The sequence below is a fragment of the Stegodyphus dumicola genome, chromosome 4 (genome assembly GCF_044657685.1).
Source record: "Stegodyphus dumicola isolate Sdum_Otavi_A_Nest chromosome 4, ASM4465768v1".
Taxonomy (NCBI): domain Eukaryota; kingdom Metazoa; phylum Arthropoda; class Arachnida; order Araneae; family Eresidae; genus Stegodyphus; species Stegodyphus dumicola.
In genome coordinates, this window is record NC_140771.1 from 83,290,517 (window position 1) to 83,305,228 (window position 14,712).

Genomic DNA, 14,712 nt, shown 5'->3' on the forward strand with positions numbered 1-14,712 from the left:
CAGACAGGAAAAGTGTGAAATAAATTTTACAGAGCATGGTTTCTTAAACTTTTTGGTGTGGGGACCCCATAATATTTTTGAAAATTTTGTGGGACCCCATAAGCACTGCACAAAACCAACACACCTGTGAGTGAAACTATCAGTTTTTTTCACTTGTACTGTAATATACTAACTATTTCAGTTTTACGTCCTTAATTTTTAAAGTAAAATGAATGTTTCTATTATAAAAAACGTATTGAAACATTTTCATTTTTTCTTTGCCTGTATTGCCTTATCTTTATCTATTTTCAGAGACATTATGTAAAATTTTTGGTAATTCTAAAATAATAATTAATAAGGAACATCAAAATTGCTAAAATTGTTGATGACCCGCTTACTGCAGGTAACATGACCCCGGGGTCGTGACCCACAGTTTAAGAAACTCTGTTAGAAAGAGAAAGCCAATAAACATTTTAAGAATTCTGAATATTAAATTAAAAAATAAAAAACAAGTTATTTTAAAGTAATTACAACAGCAATTTTGCTTTTGCCAAGAAGTGTTTCAAAAACTGTGCTATTATAATGTTTACTTTTCAAATTAAAAATATTCTTTATAATAAGTTGCCAAAATGGAAAGTAATGTCACTTTATAATATGACAGAGGAAAATAAAAATCCTTTATTTTAATGTTATTTCCTGAACATAATTTTAATTAAATTCATCAGTTACAATGTTTTTAAAAAACTCGTCAAAAATTTCAAAACCTCCAAATTAAAAATTATCCACAGAAATTGATCTTAAAACCACCAAAATGTTCATAGGTCACCAGATTTAGATCCATTTAAAGAAATCACAGGAGTGGGAGGTTTAGAAGCTTTTCATTAACAAACAAGAAATAATTTTGAAAAGCTCATGTTTCACTTCCTACCCAGAACCTTGACTACGTACTACAATTAAAGAACATACTACAATACCGTACAAAAAGTAAGAAAGTTTGTATTAGAAGTAGGAACAAATTCAAAAGATACCCTGTCAAATATATATTTGCCAGTGAATTGCCCAAATATATTCCTCAAAAATGCAAATACACACTGAAAATGGCAATCCTAAAAAACAGAAATTTCAGATGATTAAAATTACGAACCTTCTGCCGATTTGGGTCAAAATTGAGGACATTAAAGGGCCAAAAATCATTCCCAAAATACACTTTTAAGGATTCTTAAGTACCGTAGAATACCTAGTGCTTTTGAGCTAGATGCAACACATCAATCGCTTAGCTCATTCTAGTTCGTTACAGAAAAACATTCTAACCAAAAGAAGAAAGTTTTTGAAAGCTAAAAGAAGGCCTCTCTCCCATTTCTTTTTTTTTTTTTTTTTAAAGAGGATTTTTTTTTTTTTTTTTTTTTTTTTTTTTAAATACAGTACAAAGCCCAAAATCGTATATCAGAATGACTTTGGCGATTTCGGTTATTTCTGGAATTTGGATTATCAGTTTAAAGAATGGGTGGCCAACCTTTTTGGGAAGAGTGCCACCATTTGGAAAACAAAACTAATGTGCACACCACAACTTCCTTGTACAGAATATTAAATTAAATGCATTTTCCCCTGCATTCCATTTAAACTTATTTCCTCAAATTTCATTAGAGATATATTTCTCATTCAATTAATTCAGTTCCCACTTTGCGGTAAGGCAAAAAAACATAAAAACTCAAAATATCTTCATTAAAAACTAAAAGATATAGAAAAACATAATACATCAAATACAGTTGAAAGATTTTAAAAAAACGTTTTACAATTAAAATCAGTTTCTATACAAAAACAAGCAATTCAACCAGATGGCAAGAAGGCAGATTTTTCAGTGCAGAAAGGCAGATTTTTCAGTGCTTCCTTTTAGTCCTTCACTGTCTCAAAAGAAGACTTGATTCACTGTTTGTTTAGGTTTCAAATGTAAGCAAATATGGTTGCTATGGTAAAAAAAATTAGGCTTAGCCACACTTAAACAAATTTGAAATTGTTGATAATTCTACAACTGTTGCATGGAGATTAACTAAAGGCCCAAAAACCTTAACTGGAAGATAAGAACAACATAATTCAATCATTTTGAAAGAAAAAAATGCACAATTTACAAACAAATAAGAAACAGATCACTGAGTCACGTAACAGAGTGGACATATATATATATATATATATATATATATATACATTGTATATATACATACATTGGGTACATGTATATATACAATATATATATATATACATTGTATATATACATACATTGGGTACATGTATATATACATTGCATATATACATGTATATATACATACATTGTATATATACATACATGTATATATACATAATATACACCCCAATGTAATATATACATACATTGGGGTGGCCAATTGAAACTAAAATAGGAGATGCACAACTATATGCTATAGCAGTCCTACATACAAAATTTCATCCTTCTAAGGCTGCTCGTTCTTGAGTTGTGTGAGATACGTACATATTCACAGAACCACGGAAAAATGTCTTCTGAATTCATTTAGAATCATTTCTATAATTCATTTTGGGGGAAAGCGCCCTTTATTCTGTACTTATGTACAGATGTCATGCAAAAGCATCATTAAATTGAAATTGATAGCATTCAAAAATGGGAATTTTCGTTGAAATACGGTGCCTGGAATATTCTGTAATTACAATACTTCCTTTATTTAGTACAAAGAAGTAAAAAAGTTATGCATGCCGCTTCCAACTTTTCCAACACACTAAAAAAAAATATAGAAAGGCAAAAAAATGTTATCTACAGGCTGATTATGGGATTTTTATGCAAATAGCATTTTTTATTACGTCTGAGTAGTGGACATCTAAAAATAATATAATAATTTTCCTACAAACTAGAGTTTTATAATTAATAAACATTTTTAAAGGTTCAGTCAGTTAGGTTATATACAAAATAAAAATTTCATGTGTACACCACATGGCTTCCTTTTACGGAATATTAAACTATATGCAATTTTCCTGAATTTCATTTAAACATATTGAATTAATACTTGCAGAATTTTTAATTAAATCTACTTCGTCGATAGTGCATAAACCACAATAGAATAAACACACTCTTCAAACTTTAAAGTTAGTGATACTTATTTACCGCAGTGACACTTCAGTGCTAGGTTCACTTAACAGCGTTACATCTCACTCATTTTATAATCCAGAGTGCACAAAAAATACTTTAACTGAAGAATTACCACATGTTCTATTCAAATACTATAATAAATCTAAAACGATGTATAAAAGAAGTTAAGCAAATAAAAAAGAAACAGTTTTTCACAGATGATTCAGTGGCGCTTACCTAATGCGCATACGCTACTTAATTCATTCAATTTTCACTTCAAGCAAAATACATAAAAATTCAAAATATTTTCATTAAAAATCGAAAGATACAGAAAACGTAAAACACCAAGTACGGTTAAAATAATAATAAAAAAAAATTTTTTTTTAAATTCTTTTTTTGCAATTAACATTACAGTTTTTACGCAAAAACAAGCTAATAATTTAAATGATAATTCTAGAATGAATAAGACATTACTTTGTTGTTGGGAAGCTTAGTTTCTCTAGATTGGTAACAAATTCACTATTCTGCTAAGTTTCAAATGTAAACAAATACAGCTGCCATGCTAAACAAGAATTAGGCTTAGCCGCACTTAACCCTCTAAGCGGGAAGGCCATATATATACGGCCTAGAATATTTATTGTGATATCTATAAGAACATATATATACGTGCGCATTAAATTTGTCAATGAAATTAAAGCAATATTTCAAAAGAAAACAAATCCAGGTATGAAATACCAGGAGAGATTTTGCATTAAAATCAAAAAAATAATTTGTTCTCAATGTAGTTTTGGGAAATTTGTGCTTTCTTAGCGAAAACCCTGGCCGCCCAGAGGGTTAAACAACTTTCAAATTATTGATAATTCCACAATTATTGCATGCAGAATTAAAGGCATAATAACCTTTACCCAAATATAAGAACAATACATTTCAATAACTTTTAAAGCAAAAAATGCACAATTTACAAACATATAAGAATAAAGAAACTGAGCTGAGCCGAGTAACAAAGTTTATATATATATATATATATATATTAAAGATTTAAGTTCATTACATTAAACTTAAACATTTAAGTTCTTGCCATGTTTGCTTCTACCTGAAGACTAAACAACAGATATCATTTCCTCTCTGCAAAGAACTAACTGACCTTTAGGCAAAGCAGTCTTGACCTTGAGGAAAATGACAGTGAACCTTAGCAGCTGCTTTTTCCCGTCTGCTAGTATGAGTCAAACCTCAAGGGACGGCGACAGACGGCAAGAAACACTTGTTAACAATTACTTACAGTTGATAAGTCTCGCTCTCCTTGAAAAGGTTGAAGCAGGAAAGGGTTTTAGAACAATTGGAGCAGTTTAAGGAATTAAAAAACAAAGACACTCCTGCACTTAATGAGTAATGGTCTAAATCTTGAACGGGGGGTTTGTTGCTTAGTCGAATAGTAACATCTCTGTCTCTATTATTAACTCTAAGGAATTTGTATGTTTGTAAATTCCTCGCATTGTAGAAAGATAGAGGCACCTAACACCATGCAATTTTGCAAACACATAGTCCTGCGCCTTCAAGAGGCCTCAAACATAGGCCCCTCCAATCTCGAGTTTTGAATTTCAAATTTATTAGCCCAAAAGGGCATTAACCCAATTAAGCTATTAGTCTCGAAATGGGATTTTGTGTCGTCCACTATAAACAGTGAATCAATTCAAATTATTGTCACCAAATATTGTAGACATATATTATCTTTAAAAACATGACTAATGAAGGACCGTCACATTATGTTCCTCGCACTGTGAAAAAATGTCGGTACTTGAACCATTAAATTTTGAATAACGTTGTCTCCAACCAAACATGTGCATCTGAAAACTCGAATTTTAAATTTTGAGATTTAAATTTCAGATTTTGTGAAACTTAAAAAAAAAATTTATTAAAAGAACTGAACGATTTGAAATTGAGCAAGGGCAACACTGTACGGAATCGTATATTTTTATCTCTACCGCACGAGACCGTATATCGGAATTTCTAAAGATATGATATTTTACAATTTTGCTGTTGAATTCAATTTTATATTATGTAAGTGTGAAGAGCGTGATGTTTAATCAATGAAGTAAACACAAAAAATGTTAATAATGAAAAGTCTAAAATTTGTTATAGTTTTACAAAATATGAAAGACATAATAAAACAAATTCAAAATTCGGGGTTACAGGTGTTCATATTTGGTAGAGGATTCAAAATTTGATGGCTCTAGATACCATCGTTTTTTCACAGTATGAGAAACATACATACATTCATACAGATTCTTCATTACTTTAAATATAATACAGGGCAATAACCTTTAGGAGCAATAATTTAAAAAGTGATACAGTGTTTATATTAAACCCACCCAAAATGCCATTTCTAGACCTACAGGGCTGATGCTCCTTTGGGCTAAAAATTATAACCGTTGACTTGCAAACATATATACTTTTATTTATGCATTTATTATTTTATTTAAAAATTTAGTAAATACCAGTAAGGGATTAGTTTGTCATTATTAACTCTCAGGTTTTGTCCGATTTGGAATGATTTCTCTGAAAACTTTTCTAAGCTGTTTTATTTTAAATAAGTTATTTAATGATTGATTAAACATGTTAGAACTATTTTAAGTAAATTTTAGTCTGAAAATGTAATATTTAACTCTCAATATATTTAAATAACAAAGTTTAAGCAAGAAAAATGTCTTTCTGGTACCAAAGCTTAGTTTACAACTATAAAATAAATATAAATATTTATTTCTTTCACAATATTATTATTAATATTTATGTTTGTTTTGATAAATATTTCATAAGTAAAATTTATTTAAAATATTTTTATTTTGTTAATATTTTATTTCCTTTTTTGGGGGGGAATGTCCATCCAGTCAGCTGTTTTCAGATCATGCATTCTAGCTGCATGCTGTTTGAGTTTGGGATCTCTGCCCTGCACAATTTAACCAGTTAAGGTGTCAAAAGGGGGCTGCTAACTAACTTTTGCTCCATTTCTTTCTCTCTCTTTCTTTTTTTCTTTTTCTTTTTTCTTTTTTTTTTTTTTTTTTTTTTTTCAATATGTAGCGTCAAAAAGAGAACTGTTTAGAATGGGAAGACTTTTGAAGCATCTTTTAACTTCTTTTTTTTTAAAAAAATCCGATGTGTCACCACATGACTTCCTTGTACGGAATATTAAATTATACACATTTTTCCTGCATTTCAGTTAAACTTATTTCTTTGAATTTCGTTAGAGATATGTTTCTCATTCAATTAATTCAGTTCTCACTTTGCAACAATACATAAAACCTCAAAATATTATTATTAAAAATTGAAAAATATAAAACATAAATACAGTTAAAAGAATTTAAAGAACAAATTTTACAATTAAAATTAAAATTTTTATGCAAAAACAAGCAATTCAGCCAGCAGGCAAGAAGGCAGACTTTTCAGTGCACAAAACTGAAGGTTTACTTTTGATCTCATTCGGCAAAAAGACACTGAAGGCATAGAAACTGACTTAATTTGTTGTGGGCAGTGAATAAATATATGAGATAATTTAATAATTTAAATAATTCCAGAATGGATTAAAAGCATGATTTAATTTGCAATAATAATGCTTAATCCACAATAATAAAAGAAGTCGTTATCTTTGTTGTTGCGAAGCTTAGTTTTTTTTTTTTTTTTTTTAAATTGGCAACAAATTCACTATTCTGCCAAGTTTCAAATGTAAACAAGTATGGCTGCCATGCTTAACACAAATTAGGTTTAGCCGCATTTAAAAGGCTTTTAAATTGTTGATAATTCCACAATTATAGCATGCAAAAGTAAAGGTATAAAAACCACGTATTCTTTACGGATGAGCATCAGTTTAATATCCAGAATGATTCCCGCAGGGCAATGATATGCATAAAATCACATGACCTGTGGTTTCTGTTCCGTTGCCCATATGGCATGTCAGAGTACAGCTGAATTGGGCCAGTGAATATCTTAGTTGGACAACAGAGCAGTGAGATCACATATTCTTTACGGATGAACCTCAATTTAAAATCCAGAACGATTCCATACGGCAATGATGTGGAGAGAGCCAGGGACACACTATAAGGGGCCAAAGATCATCGAAAGAAACCACTACAAAGAGGCCTTACTCATACATGCTGATATAACAACAAAGGGCTTCACCGACCTCTATGTCATACCTGACCATGACACTTCTGTAACAGCAGTCGGATATCATGACAAAATTCTACACCCTCTTGTGCACCTTTTATCGCTGAAATGGGTACCAATGTGATATTTACGGATGATAATGGCCATCTGCATAGAGCTCAAGTGGTGCGGTGTTATCTGGAAATGAAACTATTCCACATCTGCTGTGGCCTGCTAGACCACTAAACTTGAATCCTATTGATCATGTGTGGGACGTGGAATAACAGACAGCAGATTGCAGTGTGCCACCAGACACCTACACGTCTTCCGACATGCATTACTACAGAAAGGGGTAGTACTGCACAACAAGCGATCGATGACACTATTGCCAGCTTACTTTGCTGTTGTCAAGCAAACATTCAGCTAAATGTTATCATGCCTATTATAAGTGTGATGTTCCTATTCAATATTCTGGCAACCCATTTGGTCTTTTACGATATAATGGTCATAATACATGTGTTTTTGTATGTCTTTGCTTTATTATTTGTTAAGAGGTCAAGTAATGCCACACCAAACTCTTGGATCAATTTCAAACATATCTATTAAATAGTTATTGCTTTATTCCATATTTTGCTTTTTTTTTTTTTTTTTTTTTTGTGAGCAAGAGTGTAACTTGCCACCAGGGAATCTCAGTTAATAAAGAAAAAAACTTAATTTTTGGCACACCTGTCTTCTTTTGCTGAATATTATATTCTCCATTCCTATATTCAGCAGGGAGAGGAATTTGTCTTGTTATTTTATTTACATATTTATTTGCTTATTGGATTGGTGGTCCAGAGATATATGTATATCACATTATTCTGGACATAAGACGTCCAGGTTTTAAACCATATTTTCTAAACTAGATTCAAACCTGCAACCAGGTTCCAGATTAAGAAGTTAACTGCAAACAAGCTTGAGTTAGTTTTCACTGATATTTAAATATTTGTGAATTTTGTACGTGTAAATCCCACATATGTATGTGTGAATTTGTATCCGTCCACGTTGCATCGCCTTGATTAAGTCCATTCACAGAAGCTGACTAAAATGTCTCAGGATTGTCTCAAATGGACTCCATGACAATAGGACATTGTACTTTTTGCTGATGAACTTGGTCGTTGTCGATCTACAGAATTGCTGGAATTAGACGTCATGCCAAAAATGTTTACAAAATGTATGCAGAGGAGAGGTAGGCAAATACTTTTAACACAGAATCAAAAAGGTCTTTTTAATCCATCATGCAGGAAGGGCCATCATAAGATATGATAGTGCTTGTGTGATGATGATTTATTTTGTGCTGCCACTGTTGTCCAGGATGTGATTATGAGACAACGTCCCTCCCCAGAAGAAATTTAATTTTTTTTTTTTTTTTTAAATAGCATTTTATGAATTTCAGTTTCATATTTTGTCTTTAAAATGCACAGGCCAAGGGTGTGAGCACAGAGTTATGACGGCCGTGCACGCGGGTCAACCAATGAAAACAAAAATGGACACATAAGTTTCAAGGAATATGAAGGAAAAAAAAGGCATTGATGATTAGTAAAACATTTTTAATAAATTTATAAGTTTGCATACATTTTTATTTTTATTACAATCACTGTAATGTAAAAATAATTGTTAATTAACATACACTTCATCGGCGAATAAGGAATATTTATTTGCAGAGTTTTCATGAAATCTCTAATATTAACTTCCATAATCCAAATTAGGTTCCTACTCACTTGTAGCAATCCTTAATATTCAAATGTAAATTTTTAATTAGTAATTTGCTATCGATATTTATTTTCATGTACTTCATTAACAAAAATGTTCTTTTACATAAATATGACATACATTTGGTCTTCAAATCTTCTGCCAAATTTAACTTGCAACTTTTTTATTATTTTGCCATTCTTAACTAAAATAATCATTTCTAAAGTTTTATCATGGCACACTCATGCTGCTGATTTTGGTAGCTTGAACACAAAATCAAATAGGAAAGAGATGAAAATTTCATTGCACAGGATTTCATAATCAGTTAGAATAAGCAATTTAAAGAGCCACATTCAGCCCATGGGCTAGTCTTTGCTCACCACTGACAGTGGTTTAACAATATGGGCAGGAAGTGCTGCTGGCAGCCACACTGATTTCTACCATTTTCTTATGGTTGACATTTTCATAATGAAGAAGTTTACAGGTCATTACTGGCACCATAGACTAGTATTTAATACAGTGGAAAAAAAATCTTCATATGAAATGACCACTCAAATCCATCCATCATGGAGGACTTTAATTTCTCTTCATGAATCTCACAACAGAGATATCTCAAACTACTACACATGATCTTATTTCAGGCATGAATCAGTCGATGGACAGACTTTTCAGCAGAAGTTATTGCGCTCTGGTTTGACAGACCTCTACCAAAGCCCCTGTATTCTTTATTACTATTATTATTTAATTATTTATTGGTTCTTTTCTTTGCATTTCTCCATGCAAGTATCTTTAGTTATAGTCAGGCTTTGTTCACATTTTTGTTTAGGTGAATGTATTTGTGAACTCAAGTATACAGTTTTGATGCCATGCCTTATGTCGGCATGGCCTATGGGTTGCGCTTGGTTAGAGATTCACCCCCCTCCAAATTTTGCTGTTTTCTTTATACAGGCAAAATGCTTTGTTTTACTCTTTTTGGGGGGGGGAGAAGAAGGAACGAAAATTTGTTTTGTTATTAGTCCTCGAGGATTATTCTGATTCTCAGTAGAAGGTGGTAAGTTAACTTACTGTTTAACTCCAATTTAATCGGTAAAGTTTAGTTTTTGTTACTTTTGGTCAGTTTAAGACATGGCTACTTCCAAGTAATTCTTAAAAAGTTGTTGCCACTGTAATGACGACTCAGCGTTAACTTACAAGTGTGTAAGAGTTTCAATGAATTCTTATACATATTTTTCAATTTATCCTCTTTTCCATTTTCTTGCTTAGATGTTTAGGTATGCATGTATAATGACAAGCAAGACGTAAGATTAAAGGGAGGGGGGAGAATTACAAAATTTAAAAGTTTGATATTTCCGTACAAGAACAATGCATACACATCAAAATAAAAAAGAAAAACATTCTGCATATAATATGAATGAGAAGAAGAAAGATTTAAACTAATGAGCTATTACAAAATTCTTTTGTATGCTTTTAATTAACAGCTTCTGAGATAATGCCTCATTTTTAGGATATACATCTACATGAAATAAATATAACTCCTGATCTTAGATATGGTAAAAATAAAATAAATAAATAAAATAAAATAAAATAAAATTTATTACTGCTAAAAGATATGTCCTTAATATTCTAACTGATATAAAGTAATCATTGTAAGAGAAAATCATACCATTCATGCAAAACATGTGGTAGTTTTATTTTAAAACAAAATTTTTATCAGTATGAAATTATACTCTCAAACTAACATAATAAACTATATATAAACATTGAGTCATCCAGAAGTTCTGCGATTTTACAAATCAAAGCCTGCTTTGTTCTAATTACATTGTTATTGCTGATAAGGAGTTATCTCAATTAAGGCAAATGTTTAAGTACAATCTTTTATGCTTTCTTTAGTCTTAAAAGTGGAAATTAAGCCTAAAAGATGCTGCTTACCGTGAATAACTTATCTTCTGTTCACAAGAACCTATTAAATTAATACCGCTGAAAATCCATGTTGTACAGTTCAGGAATTATATGACAGAGTAAATATTTCAAATAGCACAGTGCATGATCCTTTGAAAAAGACTGCTACAATATATGGCTACTGCATATCTTAACAGAGATGAATAGGCTTGCTCAAGTTATGGCATGCCATTCTTTGCTGGAAGACGTAAGGAAGCTCCACTTATGCAACGATTCATTACTGGAGATAAGAAGTAGACATTACAAAATTATGTTACTAGAAAACTTACTTGTTACTTCCTTTAGAAATACTGAGAGGGGGGCTGTCATATAATATCAAACACAAGATGCGTATGGTGTATTTGCATATGGTGGGATTACAAAGGAAACTAAATTATTGCTACCAAATCAGACAACAAATTCATAAAAATATTACCCTGAATGACATTTTTAAATGCAAAAATCTAAGCAAAGCATTCAGAATTGATTAATCGCTAAGACGTTGTCTTCCTTCATGACAGTACTTAGCCCCAATTTTAATGAATATCAGACACAGACTTCCCAGCCCTTGCTTCTCACATTTTCATCTCTTCAGATCACTTAAAAGTTCTCTGACTGGCTTGGAATTCATTGGAGACAATAGAACAGCACCTTAATAACTTCTTTATGAATAAATTTAATGACATTTATAAAAAGAAATTTTCTAGCTGGAGGTATGGTGAAATCATAAAACAAAACTTATGTGATTCAATGAATATATATATACTTTTAAAGTTTTTGCACTTTTCATTAAAAAAAATTCACAATTTTACCACATAACTTACCAACATGAGAGCCTGCTGGGGATGAAACAGGAGGTGTTACTACTTTTGGAAGTTGAGGAGGAGGAGGAGGAGGCAGAGGAGAAGGTGAAGAGGGACGGAGTGAATTTGGCTTCTTTTTCTTTTTGCCTCTTTTAGGTGGCCTAGTTAAAGCTGAAGGCTTTGGTTTCTTCCTAGGTTTCTTTGGCTTCGGCTCAGACGCCATTTTATTATAATTATCCTACAGTATGAGAAAAAGATGGTTTATTATCATTTAAAAAATTAGAACATTTAAAGATCAACTAGCAATACAAATAGCTGCAGAAACAGTAATGATGATAATTTTATTCAAATTCATATTAAAAACATTAAGCATGAATACCATTTATGACTTCCAATTTAAATTTACCAAAGTACAATGAGGTAAGATAAAATTAATTATAATTAAATTTCATAAGATAAAAATACTTTAAATATATACCAGACTTACATAAATAAGCTACTACAGTACAAAGTCTGTAATCTGAACTCGTCGGGACTTCGTCGATTCCGGACTAGAGGTTTTTCAGGATTATAGATCAACTTAAATGTGGTAAGATGGCATGCGTACAATTAAAAATATGAAACCGTAATTTATGAAATAAAGAGCAATTATGATCTAAGAGTATCAAAATTTACAAAAAAAAAAAAGCTTAATATTTATTTGTTTACTTTATTAAACATTTCTTTCAATGTAAGTTGTTTCGTTTTTTTGTGCTTATACTTTCTGTTTAATTCTATAAACAGACATAATTTCTTGTTCAGTTACAAAGTTCCACTGTTCAAGTCCTGTAATTGCTGTGTCGAGAATGCCGACTAACTTGACAACATCGAAACATGCTTTCCCTTTGTAGATCCTTTGGCAGCTCCAGAATTGGAAACTCTTTTTGACATAATTGAAAGTTCAAGCTTAATTTTTATAAAATTGCTCTAACAGTCTGCAAAAAATAATAAGCCAGATCCAATTAGAAAATTAAGGAACAGAACAATCTGCAACATTAAGTGAAATGCCTTAGAATCAGTAAAGATAATTTTAGCCTGGCTTATACCATCCGTTATACATTAAACACGCATGCGTAAACGCATTACGCACATGTGTAAAGCAAACAAACAAACAAAAGTTTGTGGCTTTGAAGTCCGGATTATAGATCATTCTGGATCTTGGACGTTCGGATTACGGACTTTGTACTGTATAATATAAAAAAATATATTCATCAGATTTCATGTAAAATATAAAATACTGTCCAATTTCATGCACAATTCAATAAAGATAATGAAACATAAAAATGATCAAATGAAGCTTAACGACAGATTAACACTGGTATGCTCAAATGCAAAAAAGGAACATATATGATCCTACAAGGCAGCAATGGTCAACTGGAAGCCCTCAGACAGCTGCAGCCAAGGCAGGGTTCATATAACTGATTGTTATTGCATTGAACAATAAAATACAGACTCGTATTTATATCTAAAAGTAAGTAAATCAATTTGATACAGTAACTGACGTTTAAAAAGAACATTTCACAAATGAAGCTTCAAAGAATAATTATACACATATCATATTCCATGATTATCCCTTAAAATATTTTAATATCCTCCTTCATCATGCTGGAATTCAAGCAGTGCAGCATTTTATGCTTAGATGTCAATGCTTAACATTACTCAGCCACAGAAGATCTAGAACTCATAATTGTTTTTATTGCTACTGACCACGAACTTCTTGAAATTCAGTCATTATTTCTTTCTTCATTTCATGATTTCTTTTTTGACAGCATACAGTAGATAGATTTTACTTGCTACACAGAATTTCAGTAAGAGAATACTTAATGCATACAAATATGCTCAATTTATATATAAGATAGAAAAACATTAACTGTAATAAATATCCATGCCTCTATGGTGCTCCTGCCTGTGTTAAATCTTGTAGTACGTAACACACCTAGAGATCACTCTAGCCTAAATTTAGATTTAAAGCTACAGAAATTAATTTAAGGTTTGTACGCATTTCCGCACATGAAAATTACTTTGAAGGAACATGAATGAAAAAAATTAAGGACCTATCAGCAAAAACGAGCTGAATAAACTACAGTAATTATATACACCTCGAACTTCCCTTTTGTAATTTGTAAGAATGAAATCAATCAGCAAGTAGGCTATATTATTATTATATACGTACATAATCTAATATTTAACTTAATTATAAAACAAATTCAAGAATAAAATCAATTTCATAATTTTTTCAAGTAATTAGTATTACATTATAAAATTTCTTGAAACACTTATATTTTATACTTTTAACAGCTTCCCATATTTTAAAGAAGACTAGTCACTTCATATTTAAACTTTACTAATCAGTTAGCTATATATTTATTATTTCTTTTATGCCTCATTTTGTCATGTATTTCCTGAGCTCAAAGGTATATGCAGATTTTATGTCTGGCACAAGATGAAATACTGCATCCATGGAAGTAGGAAGTAAGATAGAGTGGCCCTAACCGGTTTCCCCGATACACTGCTTTGAAGCACTTGGCGATCCCTTTCCGTGGTGACCAAAACATTGACTGACTTACCATTAAAATCAATGGGTTTTGACACGATTGTATGTAAATATTCTGTAATTACGTCGTATATATATATATATATGTAATAAATGTACATATTTTCTTTTTCTGCAATATTTCAGAGTCTAAGTATATGAAAAGAATGCATTATTAAACAACATTTCACTCTGAAAGGAATTAAATACTATACTTTTCACAGAACGATTGCTCAGAATGGTTTAATTTGAATGAAATATTTTCACAAGTTTTCGTTAATTACATTAAAAAAAAATTTAAGATAATTCGATTTTATTCGGTTAAGGATTATAAAAATTATGATAAAAGTTTATTGTGTTATTAATATTAAAATTATGCATTATTTATTTTCTATTTATAGAGCTTCTTCCTAAAATACTTTCTCAAATATGACATGATT

The 14,712-nt window shown here is 31.0% G+C and overlaps 1 protein-coding gene across 2 annotated transcripts in view; it reads right to left on the reverse strand.

Annotated features, from left to right (window-relative positions):
- Window positions 1-14,712, reverse strand: part of LOC118196875 (INO80 complex subunit D-like) — a 165,096-nt gene that overhangs the window by 47,092 nt on the left and 103,292 nt on the right. For both annotated transcript variants that reach the window (XM_085815138.1, XM_085815137.1), the window contains one exon: window positions 11,722-11,938. In XM_085815138.1, coding sequence (XP_085671264.1) covers window positions 11,722-11,938 — 217 coding nt within the window. The remainder of the gene's footprint in view (window positions 1-11,721; window positions 11,939-14,712) is intronic.